This window comes from Somniosus microcephalus, chromosome 7, assembly GCF_052327205.1.
Source record: "Somniosus microcephalus isolate GS21.2 chromosome 7, FLI_Smic_1.0, whole genome shotgun sequence".
Taxonomy (NCBI): domain Eukaryota; kingdom Metazoa; phylum Chordata; class Chondrichthyes; order Squaliformes; family Somniosidae; genus Somniosus; species Somniosus microcephalus.
In genome coordinates this window covers 196,181,072-196,204,310 of record NC_140993.1, presented here as the reverse complement: position 1 = coordinate 196,204,310, position 23,239 = coordinate 196,181,072, and the positions used below count along the sequence as shown (strand labels likewise).

General features: G+C 42.9%; 1 protein-coding gene across 4 annotated transcripts in view; it reads left to right on the top strand.

Moving 5' to 3' along the window:
• The first annotated feature begins 11,402 nt into the window (after positions 1–11,402).
• trps1 (trichorhinophalangeal syndrome I) overlaps positions 11,403–23,239 on the top strand; it is a 237,088-nt gene continuing 225,251 nt past the window's right edge. For 3 of the 4 annotated variants that reach the window (XR_015079039.1, XM_085993290.1, XM_085993292.1), the window contains exons 1-4: positions 11,523–11,607; positions 16,381–17,318; positions 19,293–20,467; positions 21,068–21,722. Coding sequence is in view for 3 of the 4 variants with exons in the window: in XM_085993290.1 (XP_085849416.1) it covers positions 16,383–17,318; positions 19,293–20,467; positions 21,068–21,722 (2,766 nt within the window). In the remaining variant the exon portion in view is untranslated. Of the gene's footprint in view, positions 11,608–16,380; positions 17,319–19,292; positions 20,468–21,067; positions 21,723–23,239 lie in introns of all 4 variants that reach the window. The other variant, XM_085993289.1, reaches the window with a different exon arrangement.

The window sequence follows — 23,239 nt, the reverse complement described above, 5'->3', positions numbered from 1 at the left end:
ATTGATTCAGTGTCAACAACTTATCTTATCTCAATAGCCTGTATGCTGTTTACAGCTTTAGATTGTTGAGGCACCCAGATTTCCAGACCTAGTATGTCATGTTTGAATAAGGCTAAAATTCTTTCATAGAATGGTGTATTTTTCTGAATATGGCTTTCGCACCTGTACGACCAGATTTAGGAACAGCTTCTTTCCCAGGGCTGTCATCCTACTGAACTCCACAAATAAACTCTAAAGCCTGCACATCTGCCAATGCACTTTATTATGGTTATGTTTATGTTAATGTATCACAAGCCAAATGTATGTTGAATGTTTAAATGTCTTAATCTAAATGTACACTCTCGGGAGCCGCAAGCCTACATTTCGTTGTACTGCACTTGTGCACTAACAATGAAAATAAAGTTGATTATGATTATTATGATTATGATCATGAACCTATAATGCTGCCAGACTTGTCTTCAGGCTCTCATACAGCAGAGGTACATGATCCAACCCCTCCTTTGTGATCTTTTAGAAAATACTGGCCCAAAGTACATCATATGACATCTGATGTTTCACATTTCCAGAAAAACAGCCCTCGGATCATCCTAATAGGGGTCCCCCACTCCCTTGTCTGAAAGCTTGTTAACACCATTGTCCTTGTGGGTAATGTTCTGCAAAAAGGTTTATATTGAAAGAGCTCTTAGTATAGAAGGGCCGATGAAAAAAAGTGGTCACAATATAGGGTGACCATACTTTCTAAACTGAATCCGGGGACACACAGGGTGGGAGTGCAGCAAAGAATCCAGGACGCATTTCAAGAAAACTGGCATGATGACTTTGTTGTTACTGCTAGTGGAATATGCGTAGAGACATTTTCACTTTACACCGATTCTCGAATCTTGCGTGTGTTCTAACAATAGAGTGTTCCATCTATACTCCTCCCTGAGTACCCTAATTTTTAATTTTTCAATTTTAATCTGTTCCAAACAGACTGAAATTTTGCATATATGGTGTGAAACACCCTTCATCTCAGAAGGTTTCAGAAATCTCTTGCCGGTGGTAGAATTTAGAGTTTGCCTTATTCATTTAAAAAAACGTGATGCACCACACTGATCTCCGAGGTAAAGTAAATACACTCACCCACCAGCTCTCACCGTGCACTCGGCTTCTCCCGCATATTTTAAAGGTTCCTCCCTCCAGCCAGTCACTATTGGCCAAAACACGGGGTCAGATGACTCAATCCCCCAGAGTGATCATGGGGGATCTTCCTCTCTGGTGAAGAAGGCCCAGCAGCGCCTATATTTCCCAAGGAGGCTGAAGGGATGTAACCTGTCACCCCTGATCCTCTCTAACTTTTACCGCTGCACAATAGAGAGCATCCTGACGAACTGTATCACAGTATGGTATGGCAGCTGTAGCTACTATGACCGGAAAGCCCTGCAGCGGGTAGTCAAAACTGCCCAACGCATTACCGGCACCCGGCTACCGACCATAGAGCACATATACCAGAAACGCTGTTTACGGAGGTCACGGTCCATCATCAAAGACCCTACCCACCCCAGCCACAGTCTGTTCGCCCTCCTGCCATCTGGGAGACGCTACAGATGCATTCGCACCCGTACGACCAGATTTAGGAACAGCTTCTTTCCCAGGGCTGTCATCCTACTGAACTCCACAAATAAACTCTAAAGCCTGCACATCTGCCAATGCACTTTATTATGGTTATGTTTATGTTAATGTATTACAAGCCAAATGTATGTTGAATGTTTAAATGTCTTAATCTAAATGTACACTCTCGGGAGCCGCAAGCCTACATTTCGTTGTACTGCACTTGTGCACTAACAATGACAATACAAGTTGATTATGATTATGATTATGGAGTGTGGCCCGATCTATCGATGGGGCCTTTTCTCTGCCACGCTGCATTGTGGGAAGGTGGGGCCGCCATCATCGCCTCTGTTCAACTGACTCCTGGAGTCCGTTCCTGAGCTCAAACCAGTGCGAACAGGATGAGAATCTCCCCCCGGGGTTTCTGTACATTTGTGTTTAAAAAAACAAAGATTAAATTTTTCCAATTTATCCAAAAATAAAGTTAAATTCCAACTCCAGCCGACCAGTGGACCAATGAATATGGCTCTATTCGGGGATGAGTTTCCTGAACCGGGGACTCTTCCGGGGTCGTTGTTTGCCTGGGGACACAGTACCTAATCTGGGGACTGTCTCTGGAAAACCGGGACTTTTGGTCAGCCTATCACAATATCTTTACTGATTTTCAATGGCTCAAATAATGCACATAATACCAGAAGGGTGGCTTTCTGTAGCATTAGTTCCAGATACTGGTAGAAAAAAAAAGTTACAACATGCCCATTTGTTATTCATGTCATTGACAGCTGTAATGTTCAATAACATGTCATTCTATAGTGGACACTAGGTGGAGCCGTAGAGCTGTATATAAGACTACACTACCCAGCTGTATGTATATTAAGACTACATTACCCATGAGGCACTAGGCTACCCAGAAGGCAGCAGTCAAGATGGAAGCCTCTATAGATACTGTACCTAGTCCACATGTGTTCAATAAAAGTGTCTAGCAAAAGCTAGCTGTGTTCATAATAAGAATGTTTATTTATTAATGAACATAAGATGGTACCAGGATGGTGAAGATCTGCTGAAAATTGTGAAAAGCGAAATGGAGAATTTGAAGTCACCAGAGCATTTGAAACTCACAGGAAAAATCGACTACAATTGGCAGACTTTTAAACAACAATTTGAACTCTACATTGCAGCCATCGGATTCGGTACGAAGCCAGACGCAAGGAAGATAGCGTTGCTGCTCACGGTTGCAGGCCCACAGGCGATAGAGGTATTTAATACATTTGTATTTAATCCAGAGGAGAACAGAGAAAAATTAGAAGATGTGCTAAAAAAATTTGATGCACATTGCTCTCCCAAAAAGAATGAGACCTATGAAAGATACATCTTCTGTTCTCAGACACAGCAGCAAAATGAGACTTTTGATAGCTTTATAACTGATCTGAAACTGAAAGCACAGACATGTAATTTCTCTGAGCTCAAAGCATCCATGATTCGTGACCAGATTGTGTTTGGTATTCATGATAAAAAAGTCAGGGAACGTCTGTTGAGAGAAACCGAACTAAATTTGGAAAATGCGGTGAAAATATGCCAAGCCAGCGAGCTAGCTCGAAAGCACGCAAAGATTTTCAGTGAAATCAATAATGATGCGATTGTAATGAGTGATAATGCTGCTGTCGGTGCTGTGTCCTGCAAGGGGAAGAAACATGGGCAGAACAGAAATGAAAAGCAATCGGAGGATGAAATTTTTAATTGTAAATGCTGTGGTTACAAACACCAGTTAAGACAATGCCCAGCGTTTGGGAAAATGTGCACAAAGTGTAATGGAAAGAATCACTTTGCCAAACAATGCTTTTCAAAAGTAAAAACAACGAAAGGGCAACAAGTTAATGTGATTGAGGACACTGATTTAAGTGAGACATTTTTTGTAGGAACGGTGTCATGTGACGATATCAAAAAAGATACAGAAAATGTGCAGCCCTCAGAAATGGACAATGCTGAACATAAAGTCAATGCAGTAAAAGTGGACAAATGGATGATCCCACTGCAGATAAATGGAGCATTAGTTACATTGAAACTGGACACTGGGGCAAAAGCAAACTTAATCAGTATGAGTGACATAAAAAATATGAAAGAAAAGCCCAAAATACAGAAAAAGTCAGTACTACTGAAGAGCTATAATGGACAGAAAATAGATAGCTTAGGTGTATGCAGACTTAAAGTGACAGTCAAAGACAAAGTGCATCATCTCATGTTTTCTGTTGTGGCTGAAAGACTTGATTCGATACTAGGTGACAAAGCTTGTGAAGACTTAGAACTGGTCAAGAGAGTCTACCGTATAAACTGTGCCATAAGCAGAGCAGATGACTCAGGTGATGAAGCAGAGAGCCCATCAAGGATGAAAAGGCCGAAGGGTATCCATGTCTTCAAAAAGCCTAGTTTCTCCAAGAAGAAAGAAAAAGACTTTAAGGTCAAAGAGAAGCCAAAGGAAGAAAAGCACAAAGAGGAAAAACACAAGGAGAAAAAGTCCAAAGATATAACCGCAGCAGATGTTGTTAAGCAGTGGAAAGAGAAAAAGAAAAAGAAGAAGCCTGCACCAGAGCAGGAAGCAGTTCCGGTGGCTACTCCTTCTTCCCTCAGGCCAATCTTTGGTGTTCCATTAGCCGAGGCTGCTGAGAGGACTATGCTGTATGATGGGATCCAGCTGCCAGCAGTTTTTCGAGAGTGCATTGACTACATTGAGAGTTATGGCATGAAGAGTGAAGGAAACACTGAAACTCTCTCCAAGCAAAGATCGCAAGGAGACCTCGATCTATACAAGAGCAGATTGATGACAATGCCGCAACTGCATCTTGTCATTCACGGCCAGAACAATCTCATGAAGACACATCAGGCTTACCCGTGTTGAGAAGATCCACACATGAAGTAAAAGAGCCTGATAGACTTAATCTTTGAGTACAATGTAAAGCTTTGAAAATGTGTTGACTGTTTTGAAAATGTTTATGTTTATAGAGCACTAACAAAAGTGTTACTGATATTATCTTTATTGTTTTCTTGAAAGTTGATTGATATTGGTTTTGTTAAACCTCAAAGAAAGGGGGATGTAATGATCAATAACATGTCATTCTATAGTGGACACTAGGTGGAGCCGTAGAGCTGTGTAGAGCTGTATATAAGACTACACTACCCAGCTGTATGTATATTAAGACTACATTACCCAAGAGGCACTAGGCTACCCAGAAGGCAGCAGTCAAGATGGAAGCCTCTACAGATACTGTACCTAGTCCACATGTGCTCAATAAAAGTGTCTAGCAAAAGCTAGCTGTGTTCATAATAAGAATGTCTATTTATTAATGAACATAAGAACAGCTTCACAAAAAATGCACCACACCTGATGCAGACTGAACTCTGGAAATCCTCAATTGCTCACTGACAGGATACTATGGAACAGACTCAGGCATTTTGCCTTTTGTTGCTGACAATGGCATGAATTCCTTTCTGCTTGCCATCCTGGAGTTACCTCTCACTCTACACACCACTCAGACATCATTGTTTTAGTGACACGAATAATTAACTGCATGACTCATAGGGTGATTGAACATTCACCTCCAAATAAATCACTATTTGTTGTTCCACAATTGTTTTCCTTACTCCCTGTTTGTTAAAGATGGTGACATACACTTGGGTACAATTCTATGGGCTTTCCAAGGTCTTCTTCTCTTCTTCTTAGGCAGTCCCGCGGAACCGAGGATGACTTGCTTCCACATTAAAAATGGGTTCGCAGGTGACTGATTAGTCCAATGCGGGACCTACAGTCTCTGTCACAGGTGGGGCAGATGGTGGTTGAAGGGGCGGGTGGGTGGGGTGCTTGGGTTGATGTGCACTCCTTGCGCTGCCTGCGCTTGGCTTCCGCTTGCTCCTGGCGAAGAGACTCGAGGTGTTCGGCGCCTTCCCGGATGCTTCTTAGAGTGTGACTATTGACCATAGAGGCATCACTGCTGATCCTCACCCTGTCATCACCTGACACCCACATACATTCACTTTCAGAAGGAGTTACTGTATTGTGATTAATCATTAGGGCAGGAAGCTTGATGGATTTTTCCCTCCCTAGCTTGGGGACACTAAGGCCAGTTGTAGCACCTCCACTCTTATTCTGGCTGAGATCAGCTAGTTGGATGAAACTATGGATTAAATAAATCACTATTTATAACACGCAAAACCACACCTTGATAATATATCCCCACCGATCTATCATTTTATATATTTATAGTGCGTTGAATGGCTGGTGTTGTATCACAGTGAATTGACTACACAAGCCAAGGGAAACTTGTAATTAAAAACAATGGATGAATGTTGGAGGAGGACAGAAATTACAGGTTAATTCTAGTACATAGTGTAACATCAGGTGAAACCGACAAGGTCATTTGCTTCAGACAATACAGTGTATGTTGTATCATGTGCAATTTTGGAAATATGGCACAGGCACACTAGGGGATTATGCAATAAAATATACATGATTTTTTTTAATGAAAGCTTATAAAACAAAAGGATGAGCCAATACTCACAGCTAAAACAAATTCTGCATATCTGCGAGGTAACTACTTAAATCAGTCAGTCATGTGTTGTATAATTCTACTCTATACTTATTCTACCCTATAGATTTATCCTGGTCTGACTTGCATTTTTTTAAATGCCAAACTATAAGCAAGTTGAGAAAAACACCCCGTAACACGTACATACTTCACTGTAGAAATGTGAAATACATTTGGTCATATTTTCTGTAAAATCTGTTTTTCCTTGCTAATTTCCACTTTGCAGCAATCCTAAAATTGCACTATAAATCTGGAATTATGGCCTGACCCAACTCCTAGAGTTAACACTGTTTGGGTCTTGATGCTGCATGGTGTATAACTCCAGAGAAATATCAAATCTGGTTTACAGCTGCTCAGAGGGTTCGTTGGAGCTCCTGGGCACTTTTCAAATCTACCTGGAATTAATTTAAATCTTTCCCACATTCTCAAAACATTTACAGTTGCAGAGACCCCTGCGTTTGCGGGTAGCCTTGCATGTCTAGAGCTCTCTCCTTGACAGGGGAATTGCAGTTGCAGCCAAGCAATAGAAAGCAGGTACTGCCAGCCCAGATCTCAAAACTGCAGCCACCCATCTCAGCATAATGCAGCATGCTTCTGTTCTTTAAAAAACTACCACCTGTCTAGGGAAAGAAACACCATTATAGTACCAGCTTGGTACTGTGCAGAGTATGTAACAAGCTTTAATAAGGTTGCCACTTCACTACTCCAGGATCATCCCTTGCTTCTTTTCTCCACTACCAACCATCTCCTTCAGCCGCTCTCCCCTGCCCCTTCGACCCTCCTTTCCAACAAGTGCACGGAGCTCATAGACTTCTTTGTCAGTAAATTGAGACCATCTCTTCAGCTGCCTCTGCTACTTTCCCACTTTCCTTTGCCCACCAAGCCAAGCTTCCCACAAGGCTCCCCATTACCCCAGCCCTGAACTCGCATCTCTCTCTAGTTTATCTCTTATTTCCCCTAATGCCCTCTCCAAGTTCCATGAGACCGACCTCCTGTTCTCTCGACCCTATTCCCACTAACCTGCTGACCACCCAACTTCTCTTCCTGGGTATTGTTCTGCTCCCTTTCAAATCTGCTGTCATCCCCCACCTCCTCCAAAACCCACTCTTGACATCTCTGTCCTTGCAAATTAACACCCAATCCCCAAGAATCCCCCTTCTCTCTCCAAAGTGCTTGAATGTGTTGTTGCCTTCAAAATCCTTGCCCATCTTTCCCACAGAACCTCTCCAATCAGGTTTACACCCGTCACAGCACTGAAGCAGCTGCAATCAAATTCATGAATTGCATCCTCTGTGATTGATATTGTAATAAACTATCCCTTCTCATCCTTCTTGACCTGTCTGCAGCTTTTGACGTAGTTGACCACACTATCCTCCTCCAATGCGTCTCCTCCATTGTTGAACTGAGTGGGACTGCCCTCGGCTGGTTCCACTCTTACTTATCTAGTCATAGCCAAAAAATCTCCTGCAATAACTTCTCTTCCGCCCCTGTACTGTTACCTCTGAAGTGGTGCGCCGATAACAACCTGGCCCTTAACATCAAGAAAACCAAAGAAATCATTGTGGACTTCAGGAAGTCTAAAGGCGGAAGTCACACCCCCATCCACATTCATGGGGCTGTGGTGGAAAGGGTGGACAGCTTTAAGTTCCTCGGAGTCCACATCACGGAAGACCTCTCCTGGTCCCTCAACACCTCCTCTCTGGTGAAGAAGGCCCAGCAGCGCCTATATTTCCTAAGGAGGCTGAAGGGATGTAACCTGTCACCCCTGATCCTCTCTAACTTTTACCGCTGGACAATAGAGAGCATCCTGACGAACTGTATCACAGTATGGTATGGCAGCTGTAGCTACTATGACCGGAAAGCCCTGCAGCGGGTAGTCAAAACTGCCCAACGCATTACCGGCACCCGGCTACCGACCATAGAACACATATACCAGAAACGCTGTTTACGGAGGTCACGGACCATCATCAAAGACCCTACCCACCCCAGCCACAGTCTGTTCGCCCTCCTGCCATCTGGGAGACGCTAGAGATGCATTCGCACCCGAACGACCAGATTTAGGAACAGCTTCTTTCCCAGGGCTGTCATCCTACTGAACTCCACAAATAAACTCTAAAGCCTGCACATCTGCCAATGCACTTTATTATGGTTATGTTTATGTTAATGTATTACAAGCCAAATGTATGTTGAATGTTTAAATGTCTTAATCTAAATGTACACTCTCGGGAGCCGCAAGCCTACATTTCGTTGTACTGCACTTGTGCACTAACAATGACAATAAAGTTGATTATTATTATTATTATTATGATTATTATTATTATTATGATTATTATGCATCTATCCTTGGCCCTATCCTATTTCTCACCTATTTGCTGCTCCTCAGCAACATCATCTGAAGACACAACGTCAGATTCCTGTAGGCTGATGACACCCAGCACTCCACCACAAAGGGCACCTACTTCCACCTATGTAGCACCACCTGTATCTGCCTGTGCTTCAGCCCAGTTACTGTAAAAATCCTTATCCATGCCTTTGTTACCCCCAGACTCGACTACTCCAATGCTCTCCTGGCCAGCCTCTCATCTTCCACCCAACATAAACTTGAGTTCATCTAAAACTCTGCTGGCCGTATCCTAACTTGCACCAAGTCCCATTCACCTATCACCCCCTATGCTTGCTGACCTACATTGGCTCCCAGTCCACCATTTTAAAATTCTCATCCTCTTGTTCAAATTCCTACATGGCCTCACCTCTCCCTATTTCAACAACTTCCTCCAGCCCATCAATGCTCCGAGAACTCTGCATCCCTCCAACTATGGCCTCTTGTGCATCCCCTACTTCCATTGCCCCACATTGGCCTCTGTACCTTCAGCCGTCTAGGCCCTAAGCTCTGGAATTTCCTCCCTAAACCTCCCCGCCTCTTCAGCTCTCTCTTTCCTCTTTTAAGATGTTCTTTAAAAGCTATTTCTGGTCACCTGTCCTAATATCTCCTTCCTTGACTTGGTGTCAATTTTTGTCTGATTAAGCTCCTGTGATGTGCCATGGGAGATTTAGGTGCTATATAAATGTAAGTCATTGTCCTGGTCTTTCATCTGTGATCATGTTTACTTGTATCTACACATAGCCTTTTTTCACCATTTGTCAGCTGCAATAAAGGAGTTTAAATAATTCACTTTTAATCCAAAAAAACCATCACTACCAACACTACAATCAACAAACTGGGATTATCCATTCTGCATTTCTGTGAAAAACTTTAGAAGGCAAATAGTCCACAAGCTTAACACTTTACTACCCTACCCATAAGGTCAATACTTCTCACACAGGTCATATTTAATATTGCAAGAAAATCTCAGATTCCTCCCGGAGTTATACGATCGTTAAAACTGAAGAATTTTGTTGATGCTCTCTAATATGCTCAAACCTTTGATCTACTAATTAACTTCAGATGTGACAATGACGTTACCTTCACATTTTAGTTTAATCCTTTATTTTGATTTCGACTAAAACAGTCTCTTTATAAAGGGCGTATATGTTTTAAACAACTGACTCAGCAAATTTCATGTCACATGCATTTGCATGGAGTTGTTTAACCGCAGTCAGCTCAGATTTGCTTCCCGTTCTAAGCAAGCCTGAATTTGCCCACTGATAATTAACAGAAAGACAATGAGCAAGAAAGGAAAACTTGGAGGATGAGCTACAAATCGAATTAAATATTATTCAAGAGTGAGTGAAGAGAAACAGAAAGTTTATTCATAAAGGAAGATAAATCACCTTTAAAATCGAAGAGAAAATGTTGGGAATCGTTCAAAAGAAAGCAATATAGGGCGTGGGCAGATTCAGGGCGTCGCTGGCAGCAGTGTATGCAGATCGGCTTCAAACACCTCCAGGACTTCCAGGTGACAGCGTCTTCCTGAGAAGGATTAACATCCTGAAAGGAAAAGAGGAACACGCCACGCCATAGTCCAATAGGAGCTACTTCTCCTTCTCGGAAAAAAAAGTTATTTTTACTTGACTGCAAATACCGGTTTGAGACTTTCTATAGTTAGGGAGTATCATTCTTACAGATGAAGTGAAATGATTAAAATATCACAGAAAGCTGGGTTCTACAAGATTTTTAAAAAATATTTAAAACTAAATTTAGTGGAGTCACCTTTTGTAATGGGTATTTTTGTTAAAGATTAGAAGTGTGAAAGAAAGCCTGGTGTGCCCTGCATGACATAAGAAGGAAAAAGCCTGTAATACAGACCCGAAGCTGCACACGGACACAAACTGAAGTACAGACACCGACTGTCTCGCCAGCACAACACTCAGTGAGGCTGCTGTCACGGCAGGGCAGCAACTGGAAAACGGCGAGTCTGTAACTCTATAATCACGTTACTCCGGGCAACGAGGAGTTACTGGGATATCGCAGCACACACAGACCCTGATAAGATCATTTCGACTTCTGATAGAGAGAAAACAAACAAACCAACTTGTACCTCCGGGAGATGAAGCTCTTAGAGGCAAAATAGTAAAAGGGGACGGCTGTATAAGTTATCTAAACAGAAGTTGCTTTAAACGGGCTCAAATTTATACCTAAATAATTAAGATGCAAATATTGAGTACTTGGCCTTCCCAATTAAAATTCATGTAAAGGAGATTTTTTAAATCTGCGTTTACACTGAATTAAAAAAAAGTTAATCAGCTCAGCGAAAGGAGGGAGAGAAAAAAGGTAAAAGCTTAAGTTGAGAACAATGCTCCTTTTCTTGTGGCCAAGATCTTCCCCATGAGCAACTGTTCAGACGTGATTTCCACACAGATAACCCGCCAACAGCTTTCTCGCTGCAAGAGCGCCCAGCTCTATTCCTTTCTACTGTGAGCCTGAGTTTTTTCCCCCCAGCTTAAAAAGAAAGTGCGGCACCCCCTTCCCCTTTTCGGAGAGAGAGGGGGTGCAAACCAAACAGAAAAGCAAACAAGCATTTCCCGGGAAGGCTGCTTTCTGTGTAAAGAGAGAGAGAGAGAGAGGAGGCCCGATGGCGATGATCGCAGACGATTGCTGGTGTGTATGTGTGTTGTGGGGCGGCGCGAAGGCAAAGGCATGTCCGCTGTTTGTATTAGCGCTGAATGGTGTCTTGCAAATGACGTAATGCTTGAAGTCGGGGTCCTGACAAGCGATAACATTTGTGATAAAGGCCGGATTGAGCCAGAGTCCCTTTCTCTCAGACATATTAAACACACACACAGACACACACACGCACTACATACAGAACCTCCCGTCAGACAGACACAGGCAGCGCGTTTGAACAACCGGCTCAGCCCGCGCCTTCCCCTCTCCTTTCTCTCTCTCTCTGTCTGTCTCTCTCTCTCCAAAACCTCTGCAAAAAAACTCAGACGGTTCATGGCTCTCACCAAAGCTCCACCATCTTTCGAGCTGCAGAGATTATTACCATCAAATCAACAGGTAAGAGAGAGAGAGAGAGTGTGTGGGCGAAAACCAGCCCCGAGATTAAAGGAACAAAGATCTCTTACCGATTTTTAAAATTCTCTTCGCACAGACTGTGTGTGTGTGTGTGTGTGTGTGTGGAGGAGGGCAGCAATAGCTCGCTGGCTTTAGATATTTGTATTTATTAAGGTAATGCTTTCAGTTTTGTTCAGTCAACAGGAGATCTCTTCGCGTTTTTTTTCGAAAGAAAGAGGCAGACTTCTCAGATTTCACATACATCCCCATTTCCCGTATTTGTTGGGTCGGGAGGTCACTCGAGCAGGCATGAGAAATGGTTCCTCGTACGTGACAGTAGCCTCCAGTAGCCTTTAGGGTCAAGTTTACCAGAGGAAACGATGATTTCAAGTACGTTTAGGATATTCTCCGGGTTTCGCCTTTTTTGTTGTTGTGCTGGCTACTTAGCGGGAAAGTGGGAGTAAAAGAAATGGATGGCGTTAAAAGTGTCTTTCAGTTAGAGATGTCAGAGTGAGAAATCTCGTTCTGAATGTATCTGCAGCGCCAAGAAAGTTTGTGAGTGACGTGGCCGAGGCAACACGATGAAATGCATCTGAGTGGACTATTTCATTTCCATTTCTCCAGATTAAGCGGTATATATATAGATACATATATATACATTTAAGATCCACGAGAATAGAAATCTCACTCCCCAACCCCCCCTCGCCCCACACTCCTCCAGTTTTTCCGACAGTGGTGAGTCCTTTGCGGCCCATCTGGCGGGACCCGGGAGTAACATGGTTGGAGTAAACTTTTTTAAAAGTTGTGTTAAAAGTATGTGTGTGTGTGCGCTGAGTTGAGTTGCGTCTGTTTATGTGGCTAGACATCATCCTCCGGTGGTTTAACTTCTCCAGACAGGGACTTTCAGTTTTTATCTCCTGATGCAATGCCAAGTAAAGCTTTGAAAGTACAGACATAAGTAATTGTAGCTTTTGACTTAAAGGGCTGGGTTGGCTGACACGGGCAGAATGGGCCGTTTGCGTTTTCTTATCCACACTCAGTAAAATGTGGCACCAGTAAAACATGACTTATTATGGCAGTTAGTTTAGGACGTGTCGCTTAAAAGTGCTATTAAAATGTTTCCTGCTGATCGGGGCTGGATGTAGTCGGCGAGATCTGTTAAAAGCTTCTTGTGATTGCTGGTGCGTTTCATCTCACTACAACTTTGACACATCTAACTCTTGTTTTGACTTGTACTTATTCGTCCTAGGTGCGGGTAAATAAAATTGTCGTATTTCCTCCGCCTCCCCCCCCCCCCCCCAGATTTTCAGGCAATGGTTTATCAGCTGCTGCTCTCTAAATTGCGATAAAGTTGGAAGTCCGTGAAACTTACTGTTTACTTTTCCCCAAGTACTAGTTAAGATGTTTTTGAGCCTTGGAATCCTGTTTAATACAGTATTTGCAGTTTTCGGTTAATCGGGGAGTTGGACTGAACTTTGCTGGGAGTTAATGTTTCCACTCCTGTACTTTCTGCAGGCATTTGATGAGAGTAACTATTGTGTCTAACAAGGACTGCAGATGTAATCACTTAACGAAGCCACTCCAAATGAGTTTTGTCGCTCAGAGTTACAAAGTATACATGGCACATATGAACAGCAGGGCTAATCCGGTAAAATATCTCATCAGAGCGTTTAGCACTGACGTGAAAACGTTGATATCTGGTAGAAGTTTTACACAATATACCATGGTACGATTTAATGGAGGCCGATGCTGGTGTCGATTTAAATCTTTCGGTTGTATTGGGAACTTTGTGAAACTGGCTTGAGATAAGTGCCCACTCCCTTGAATGGACCCGGACTGTTCGGAATACTGTGTAAAGTGAATGTCACGTTTGCATTCACATGAACTATAAGCCTATTGAAGTCTGATCTCTTTGCAAGTCTTTGTGTCCTTATCACAGGAAATGTTGCGGAAAGCAGTTGTTCAGTCGAGTTCCTAGCACGTGTTGATTAACGATTCTTGTCTCCCAGACGTGATCACTTCTCCTGGCTGAGCTTTCATTTGAGGAGCAAAACAAAGGTCTCAATAGCAAATTCCCAATTACGCTTGAGCACATTTCAGCAGTGGTGTGTGGTATTGTTGGCAGCAGGAATAGATAGGTGGGTTAGCTTGCAATAATAATTCTGCTATGAGGAATATTGTGTAATTTGATGTTATGATTAATGGCAAGTTTATACAGTGCTTGATCAGATAATGAATACAGGCATCGCTGGGCCAATCTGGCGTGTGTGGAATGAACAAAAACTTGTATTGATTTATTGCTGAGATCTGTATTCTACTTAAGCAGCCCCTCAGCGTTGCAATAATATAAATGAAGCCACAATGAAGGGGCTGAAATATCGAAATACAGTAGTTGAAATAATATTTTTTTCAAGGGTGGGGGGAATACAATTTACTTGATCCGTTGACCCCAGTCTAACTCTTCCTTTTATTGTTTGTCGCAGGGACAGCTGAGAAATGTTTACATCTAGCATCAAGGGTTATGATCACATTATATTTTAACATATTTTATATAATTCATAATTACGTGAGTGAATTCCCCTACTAAAAGGTACAGTAAATTGCCACAAGCTCTTTTTAATAGCGCATATATATTAATATTAGTAATATTTGTGCATCATGGAGAGGAATCGTGTTGTGCGCACTTAATTGCAGTGCACATTATGGTTGTTTATACTGCGACCATATGACTGGTTATACCAGCGGTGATCAGGCCAGAAGCAATTTGGGACTTGGTAAAGGTTTGCTTACAGGGCCAAAACAGCAATGTGCATATACGTCTGAATATGTGGATCTGACTATATATTTAAACACCGACAGGGCTGTAATGACAGTAAATTCATATCGTACGACAAAACATAAAGTGAGCATAGGGTGTCAAAAGTTAAGGGCCGTTCTTGGTGATTGAATTGTTGGTATTAAAGCGGAAAAAGTCGGTTGTTTTGACTCGAAACGGTGTAAATTTCCACTTAAATAGTCTGGCAGTCATTTTAAACCTGTTGACTTTCAGTCTACAACATCAGTTCCTGGCTGTGCACACTATTAAAGTGAATATTCGCTCAAGTTAGGCCATCTGGGGAGCTTTATTGGCACCAACATAAATAAGAGACGCTTGAAAGTTGTAGAATATACAAATGTTGGGATCAGCAGAGGAGCAGAACGTGTGGTGGAATATTGGAAAGAAAGATTACTTAATTATTTGAAGTGTTCGTTAAGCAACCGACCAAGCTCACGGAGACTCGCCTTTTGAAATCTTGGGAAACTTTTTGTGCTGCGGTAGTCACAGTTCATCTAATAAAACTTATTCAAGCAGATGATCTGTGACGTTCTTCCAAGGCTGTGCTTTACCGAGTTACCCATTTTATTTGCAGTTTCTGGCTTATTGTCAGGACACGTAATATAGAATAATCACTGGCTGGCTTTTTGTTGCTGACGATTTTTTTCCTGGGTTGGTAAACCTTTCTCAGCGTTAACAAAATATATCATCAGTACTAGGAATCTACATCAAAAATAGTGCACGCCAGGGAGGGCAGCACGTTGAAATCCACGTCAGATCACTTTTAAAAAGGTAGGCCCAGCCAACACTGACTCTTTATTTAAACCTGTTGATTACTTTTAAGCAGCCATCTAGAATGAGGAATCCTACACTGTCCCTGCCTTTTCGGAATGGAGAATGGTGTTATGCACAAGTTCCACTGATTTAATAAAATACGTACGGTACCTGGTACATGTTACCGTAGTTATTGCCACTGAATAGGCAGTAGTGGCCGGGGAAAGGGATTTAAATCCAACTTACAGTCAATCGTATTGTATAAATTACTCTGTCGGTTTTATTAATTAATTTGAAACAAACAAAAATGCCGTCATGTGAAGTTAATAAAGCAATGAGGTAAAGCTGTTCATCTTCTCAAAAGAAAACAAATACTATTCGGAGCAGAATGATTAACGGGTCCATTCGTAACAAACAATCCCTGCCCATCAGTCACCCACAGAATTTTGGTTTACTTTTTGTGGAAAGGGCAATCTTTTTAAGTTCTTTAGAAATATAGTTTGAACTGCTGCAAAGTATTCTACTAGGATAAACATGGTCGCAGATTTTCCTATTGTAACTGTCATTCTGCTTTAATTAGTTGAAACGAAAATGTTAGAACGCCATTCTCCCAGTACTTTTACCGATAGGAACTTGCTTAAAAATTTAACTGAACACTTCATTGCCGTGACAATTTTTTTAAAATATACTATATATACGTATATATCCATTGAAATGTAGTGTATACACACATACTATATATACTATATATGATACTGCAATTACAATTTTCACAAGGAGACTTAAAGAAAGTAAAACAGATGTGGTGTAAGCTTGATTGTTGGTCCTTGAAAGATGCAGTGATGTTTCCCCAAGAACTCCCTTCCCCTGTCATCTCCTCTTATGTTGAAATGCGACAATGGATTCATCTGCGTAAACTTGGGCGGGACTGTCCATAAATACATCACTGCAAAAATATGTAAATAACCACAACAAAAGCGTTAATAACTTTTAAAAGAAAACTATTCGGATGGAACTGGAGCAGAGCTAAAGGAGGGATGGAAATATACTTTAAGTGTGACAGAAGTATTAATCTAGGTATAGGAAAGCCGACCCTACATTGTTAAAAGTTTAACCAAAGAAGGGATAGTCTTTCCAAACTAGAAAATGTGAAAATGATCCTAAAGAGACATATTTCTTTTGTACAGATATGGTCCGGAAAAAGAATCCACCATTGAGAAATCTTGTGAGCCAAGGGGAAGGTGAGAATTGCCAGGTCCCTCAGCCAGAAAGTGCCGTGAACCAGGAGGCTGCTAAAAGCTCAGGACCCCCGGATCCCATGCAGGAACAAACCAACCAACAAGATGCACTAGAGTCAGTCAACAAGGAGGAACATTGTCTGCGTGTCGCAGACCTAGCCGGCATCAAAAGCGACTTGAAAAGCCCCGCACTGGGCGAAGGGAATGGCTTCAATTATGAAAGCCACAAGAAGGGAGGAAATGTTCCATCCTTCCCGCAAGATGAGGTGACAGACAGAAATATGTCTGCTCTCTCATCTCAGGCTGCTGCTGGAGTCTGCGAGGCCTGGAAGTCTCCTTGCAGATCAGAACCAGATGATGGCGATGGCAGGAGCTGCAATGTATCTGGGAACCTCTCGGAATTAAACCACACAGCTCAAACGTCACCTAAAAGTGGGCGTGAGAAGGCCCAGCTGCTACAGGGTGACCCACCTGATCATCACACTTCAACCCCAGGCTCGGTGCCTTCAGACAACTCTCAGGTGCTTTCAGATGGAAGTGTTGCACTTGATAAATCAAAAACAGAACAGCTGACTGACAACCCAGACGCGGCGCCCCTGACTCCAGAACTACAAGACTTCAAATGCAACATTTGTGGTTATGGCTATTATGGGAACGACCCAACCGATTTGATCAAGCATTTTCGCAAATACCACCTCGGTCTGCACAACCGTACCCGCCAAGATGCTGATCTGGACACCAAAATCCTGGCATTACATAACATGGTGCAGTTCTCCCAGTCCAAAGACTTTCAGAAACTGAGCCGAAACGCGGGCTTGCTTACTGGGATGTTACAGGATCTGAGTCCTCAGCGACCCACCATGTTAAATGGAACCTACGATGTACATGTAGGTATCTGCCTAGCTGTTCCCATTGGATCCAGTACTTGGTATTGCAGTCAGAAGTGGTACAGATAAAACCCTGACAGGGCTTACATCATTATATAAGGAACATAACAGAAAAAAATCCTCCACAGGGAGGAAAATCATCAGTAAATTAAATTGCATTTAAAATAATTATTTGAGGCACATTGAAAAAAAAACATTGCGGGGACGATCCTATTAGAGATGATCATATATGGCACCACTGTATGTAGTCTTTTTTCCACAGATATATTGCACACGATGACACAATCCAACAATAATATGAATGGTTTGGATTTCCCATTCATTTCACGCCATTGGTTCACTGTAGCTGAACAATCCACCTTCCTTTTAGCTGAACGGTTAGTGTATATTGAAATCTGCAATTAACTGCGAGCATATCTCCACCGATTTGAATTTTGCTAATTGGTATATATCCTGATCATTTTCATTTAAAAGCCATTTACTTTTTATTGCAGTAATTTATTTACTGACTATACTATTTGCAAATCGGTAGGAAGGTCGCTGCTAAACGGATCAGACAACATAAACACAATTTGAATCCATTACTCTTAATGAAAAGCTGTCTCCGCTTAATTAATTCATTTTAATATCAATTTGTCTGTAGTTGCCTTTGAATGTTCACATCAGGATTCACTGTTGTAAACAGGCTGCTGATGACACTTTTAAAAAGAAACCGAATTTAATCTTTCAGCATGATAATTTATAGTTGTGTCCAACGGGCACAATTGTCAGTTAAGAGAAACACATTGTTTTTGCTGAGGATTTTTCTCTCTGAACCTTTGGTATATTTTGGCTATTACAGTTCTTCGGAGCAATTTACCAGCTCTTGGATACTTGTACTCCATTGTACGGCCACATGTGGAAACTGGCAGGACGTTGTAATAACTGAAAAATACTTAAAATTCCGAAAGATTAACGAGGAGTTCCTTTGTCACTAAACACTATTTTTTGAGGCAATTATCTTTTTGTTCTGGAGCTATTTTTTTTCGTGCCGCTTTATTGACACCTTTTAGCCAGTCTTACAGCTATTTCCCTAAGCCCAAAGGGAGGCTCAGAGGCTTACTTGGATTGTTGACCATCTATTTTAACCTATGTTGGAAATCAGGAATAACACCGAATAGAAGCAGTGATCTCAGGAAGATGTATCTTGCCTGCGGAAAATTTCAGATGGCGGGAGAAAGCCAGTTTCAGTTTAAAATGAGGAAGTGGCAGGGAAAAGGGCCTCATTTATGAAATCTCAACATTTACATCAAACGTACATAACCAAAAAAATCAACCTTAGAGAATTGGAATATTTAGAAACCGTGAAATGGGTAACAAGACAAAATGTAAGTTTCGCTGCAGAAATTGAGTTGGAGGCACATTTCACAATGATTTTCCTCCCTGCTAGGACTAAGTAGTTACATTCATTCTGGCCACTTCTTTTGTATCCCCACAAGATCCTTGCATTAGGTTTTTCTGAACTAGCCAAAGTACAGTTGCAAACTGGTGTCTCTAGTGGCATTGAAAGGGTTAATGTAAAAATGAAGACACTTGGACTAAAAAAGAATCTGTTTACTGCCATTTCGCTCCCCACTTCCTACTCAAGCTGTAAAACTATTACCACACTTCTATTTTTGATTCCGTATCAACAATGGTAAACCGATCCCGAGTAACAGGAAAAATCGCTGGGCATTTTGATGTACTGAAATAACTAAATAATAGACATAATTGATAACTTGGGTAAGTAAACACCATAAACCAATGGACCTTGATCGCGACAGTGTACTGAAAATATTACCAAATTACAACTTGCCATAGATATTAAAACTGTCTTGGCGTCATGCAATATCCTTTAAAAAAGTGGAAAATGGTATTTTCTGGGAAACTCATATTATTGTTAACCTCACAAGTTGAAATGGAAAACACATTTGTCTTTTGTTTACGTTTTTGCAGGTTACTTTGGGAGGAATGTTCATTGGCATAGGACGCAAAACGCCCGACTGCCAAGGCAACACCAAGTATTTCCGGTGCAAATTCTGCAATTTTACCTACATGGGCAGTTCTTCGACTGAACTGGAACAGCACTTCGTGTCAGCGCATCCCAATAAAATGAAAAGTGTGCCTTCTGCTCTGGAGTCTGGCAAGGATGCCAACAAATTGGAGAAAAACGCCAGCAAAGGCAGCCACGCGACAGAGCGCCACTTACCTCGCCCATCAGACCCAGAGGATGCGGGGAAATGGCAGGACAAATCTACCATCAAGGCAGCAGATGACACCCCCATCGGCTATTCTGTGCCCATCAAATCCATGGACACCTCCAAACAGAATGGCATGGACGCTTCCTGTTACTTCTGGTGTAGGTTTTGCAGCTTCAGTTGCGAGTCCTCGGACACCTTAAAGCTCACGGATCATTACAATAAACAGCACGGAGAGAATCAGCGCACGAGCTACTTTAATAGAGATTTTCCGGACAAAATTGCCAAACAGGGACCCGCACTTAACCAGAACGACTCTTCGAAAGAGCGTCAGCTTCTTGTGGCTAATAAATCCGACGGGGAATTCTCGCTTAAAGCAGAGAAAGGCACAAGTTCGGCCAAAAAGAAAGACGCCACTAAGTCAACAGAGGAGAGTATGGTCACCAGCTACAACTGCCAGTTGTGTAAATTCAGGTACTCCACCAGTCATGGACCTGACGTGATCGCAGTGGGACCCCTGCTCCGCCATTATCATTACATCCACAATGTTCACAAATGTACCATTAAGCACTGCCAGTACTGCCCCGGGGGACTGTGCGGCCCTGAAAAGCACCTGGGGGACATCACCTACCCATTTGCTTGCAGGAAAAGTAATTGCTCCCACTGCACCCTGTTGCTCTTACACTCGTCCCACGGGGTGGGAGGGAGTGCCAGGGTGAAGCACCAGTGCGACCAGTGCTCTTTCACAGTTCAGGATGTAGATGTGCTCCTGCAGCATTACGAGACCATGCACAGCTCACACACCCCGAGCAAGACTGAGGATGGCCAACAGGGAAGTGATGGGCAAGTGACCAGCGAAGAGGCTGAAGAGCACTGTTGTACCAAATGCGACTTTGTTACTCAAGTAGAGGAAGATATTTTCCGACATTACAGGTAACAGACCAGAAACTTTAAATCCACCCCATCTGATGATTTGCTTTGTGCATTGAACCTAAAATATGAAGGGGGGGGGGGGGGAAGGAGGAGCAGAGACGTAGAAAGTACTTGCAAGAACAGGTAACAAAACACGGAGAGTTTAAATATCCCTTTTTTATTCGACATCAAAGCACAGAAAGTAAACTGGATTGTTTTTGTGATGGTCTATAGTTTCTCTGTCATCAGATTATTGTAACTAGCTACAGTTCATTAAGATAGCTTCGTAAGTTTTGAAAACATGTCACCAACGCAACTCTTAGTATGTTACTGTTTTGGTATACAAAGTGCAAGTTGGCTGTTTCTTGGTGAAAACCGACTGTCGTAAATCCGTGTTACATTGTAATGGGTAAATACTGACCAGCTCTTGTCAATATTGGACGCTACCTGTTCGTTTGGTGGAAACTGCCTGAAGTACAATATAAAATGCGCACCTTATCTAACTTTAAAAGTTTCCCAACTGCATAGCACTTAAAAAAATGCATTGCACGATTTCTGTTAAAACAATGCAAGAAATGTTGCTCTTAATTTAACCTCCGAATTATCTTTTGTGTGTCTCAGGAGGGCTCATAACTGCTACAAGTGCCGTCAGTGCAAGTGGACCGCTCCGGACACTCAGGCATTACTGGAGCATTTCAACACAGCTCATTGCGTGGTCCCGGAGCCGGCGAGTAGTAGCAGCACCAGCGGCGGGGAGTCACCACCCACACCCGGGACCAGCAGCCACAACTCCCTGAGCAGCGAGCAGGAGATGCGACGCCGCACTCCCACCCCGTCTGAGAGCGCCAGCAACTGCCACCCTCCGCCGCTCGCAGCAGCAGCCACCGCCGCCGATGAGAAGGAGGGGCGAGGCTGGGCCGACACCTCCAAGGATGACACGAGGAAGGCAGGCTGGAGCGTCAAGGAGAGCGCGGCGCCGGGGGAGCTGCACAAGGGGAGCCCCTACCCGGGCCAGGCCGCCCTCGGGCTGCTCAACGCCTCCCCCGGCGGCAGTAGCCAGGAGAGCCACAAGAGCAGCCGAAGGGCCGCGGAGGAAGCGGACGTGGGGCGGCCCGTCTATGGGCTGCAGACCGCCGACGCCAAGGGCTTCCCAGCTGGGGTGCAGCAGCTCTCGGGGGGAGGGGGAGACCGGGACAAGCCCCGAGCTCTCACCCCGCAGTACCCAACAAGCACCGAACTCAGCAAGGCGAGGGAGGAGTCGCAGACTTTGCTGCGGGTAAGGCTGGCTTCAGTTACTCTCAACCTGTTGCTCGTTACTTATATGTACACACACACATACACACACACACGAAGATATTAGTGCATCCTTTGAAATGTGGAAGTGCTTTAAAAAAAATTACATTTCCACAAAGGGAAATCAGTTATTCGCTCTAATTTATCAGACCCCTTGCCACATTGTCGGGAAACAGAGCGCCAGATTGGATAGCAGTCTGGAGTGGGAAGCCTAGCTCAATCCCTCTGTAATCCAGGAGCAGAGAAGGTCATTGTGGACCCCTTCAACAGGGACCAAGGACTGAACCTGGGAGCTTCCTGGCCTTTATGGTTCAGTAGCGTAACTGGCGAAGAATTAAGCAGGTTGGATCATCCAATAATTCAAGACGCCCATCATAAGATCTCACTTGCTGCTGCTGTGCACCTCCTCCTGAATTATTCTTTCCACCTAAAGGGAGAGTGGCCCTGTATCACACTTTAATTAACTGGCATGGGGAAGGAATAAAATGTACCATGTAAAATTAAAGGACACGTCATTGCTTTTTTTTTTAAAAAAAAGGGATGGAATAATCCAAAGGCATGATGTTGCAATACTTGTCACAATTTTAATGCTAATCAAATTCAAGGAAGGAATGAGAAAACGGGGAACTACAGGCCAGGTAGCCTGAAATTAGTTGTCTGGAAAATGCTGGAATCCATTATTAAGGAAGTGGAAACTGGCAACTTAGAGAACCATAATATGATTAGGCAGAGTCAACATGGTTTTATGAAAGGGAAATGGTGTTTGACAAATTTATTAGAGTTTTTTGAGGATCTGACTAGCAGGTTAAATGAAGGGGAACCAGTGGATGTAGTATATTTGGATTGTCAAAAGGCATTCGATAAGGTGCCACATAAAAAGTTGTTATTGCAAGAAAAGGGCTCATGGGGTTGGGGGTAATGTATTAGCATGGATCGAGGATTGGTTAACGGACAGAAAACAGAGAGTAGGGATAAACGGGTTACTTTCGGGTTGGCAGGCTGTAACTAGTGGGGTGCCACAAGGATCAGTGCTTGGGCCTCAGCTATTTAAAATCTATATTAATGACTTAGATGAAGGGACCGAGTGTAATGTATCCAAGTTTGCTGGTGATACAAAGCTAGGTGGGAGAGTAAGCTGTGAGGAGGACACAAGAGCCTACAAAGGGATATAGACAGGTTAAGTGAGTGGGCAATAAGGTGGCAGATGGAGTATAATGTGGGGAAATGTGAGGTTATTCACTTTGGTAGGAAGAATAGAAAAACAGAATATTTTTTAAATGGTGAGAAACTATTAAATGTTGGTGTTCAGCAAGATTTAGGTGTCCTCGTACAGGAAACACAGAGAGATTGCATACAGGTACAGTACAGCAAGCAATTAGGAAGGCAAATGGCATGTTGGCCTTTATTGCAAGGGGATTGGAGAGCAAGAGTAAGGAAGTCTTATTACAATTGTACGGGGCTTTGGTGAGACCACACCTGGAGTACTGCGCACAGTTTTGG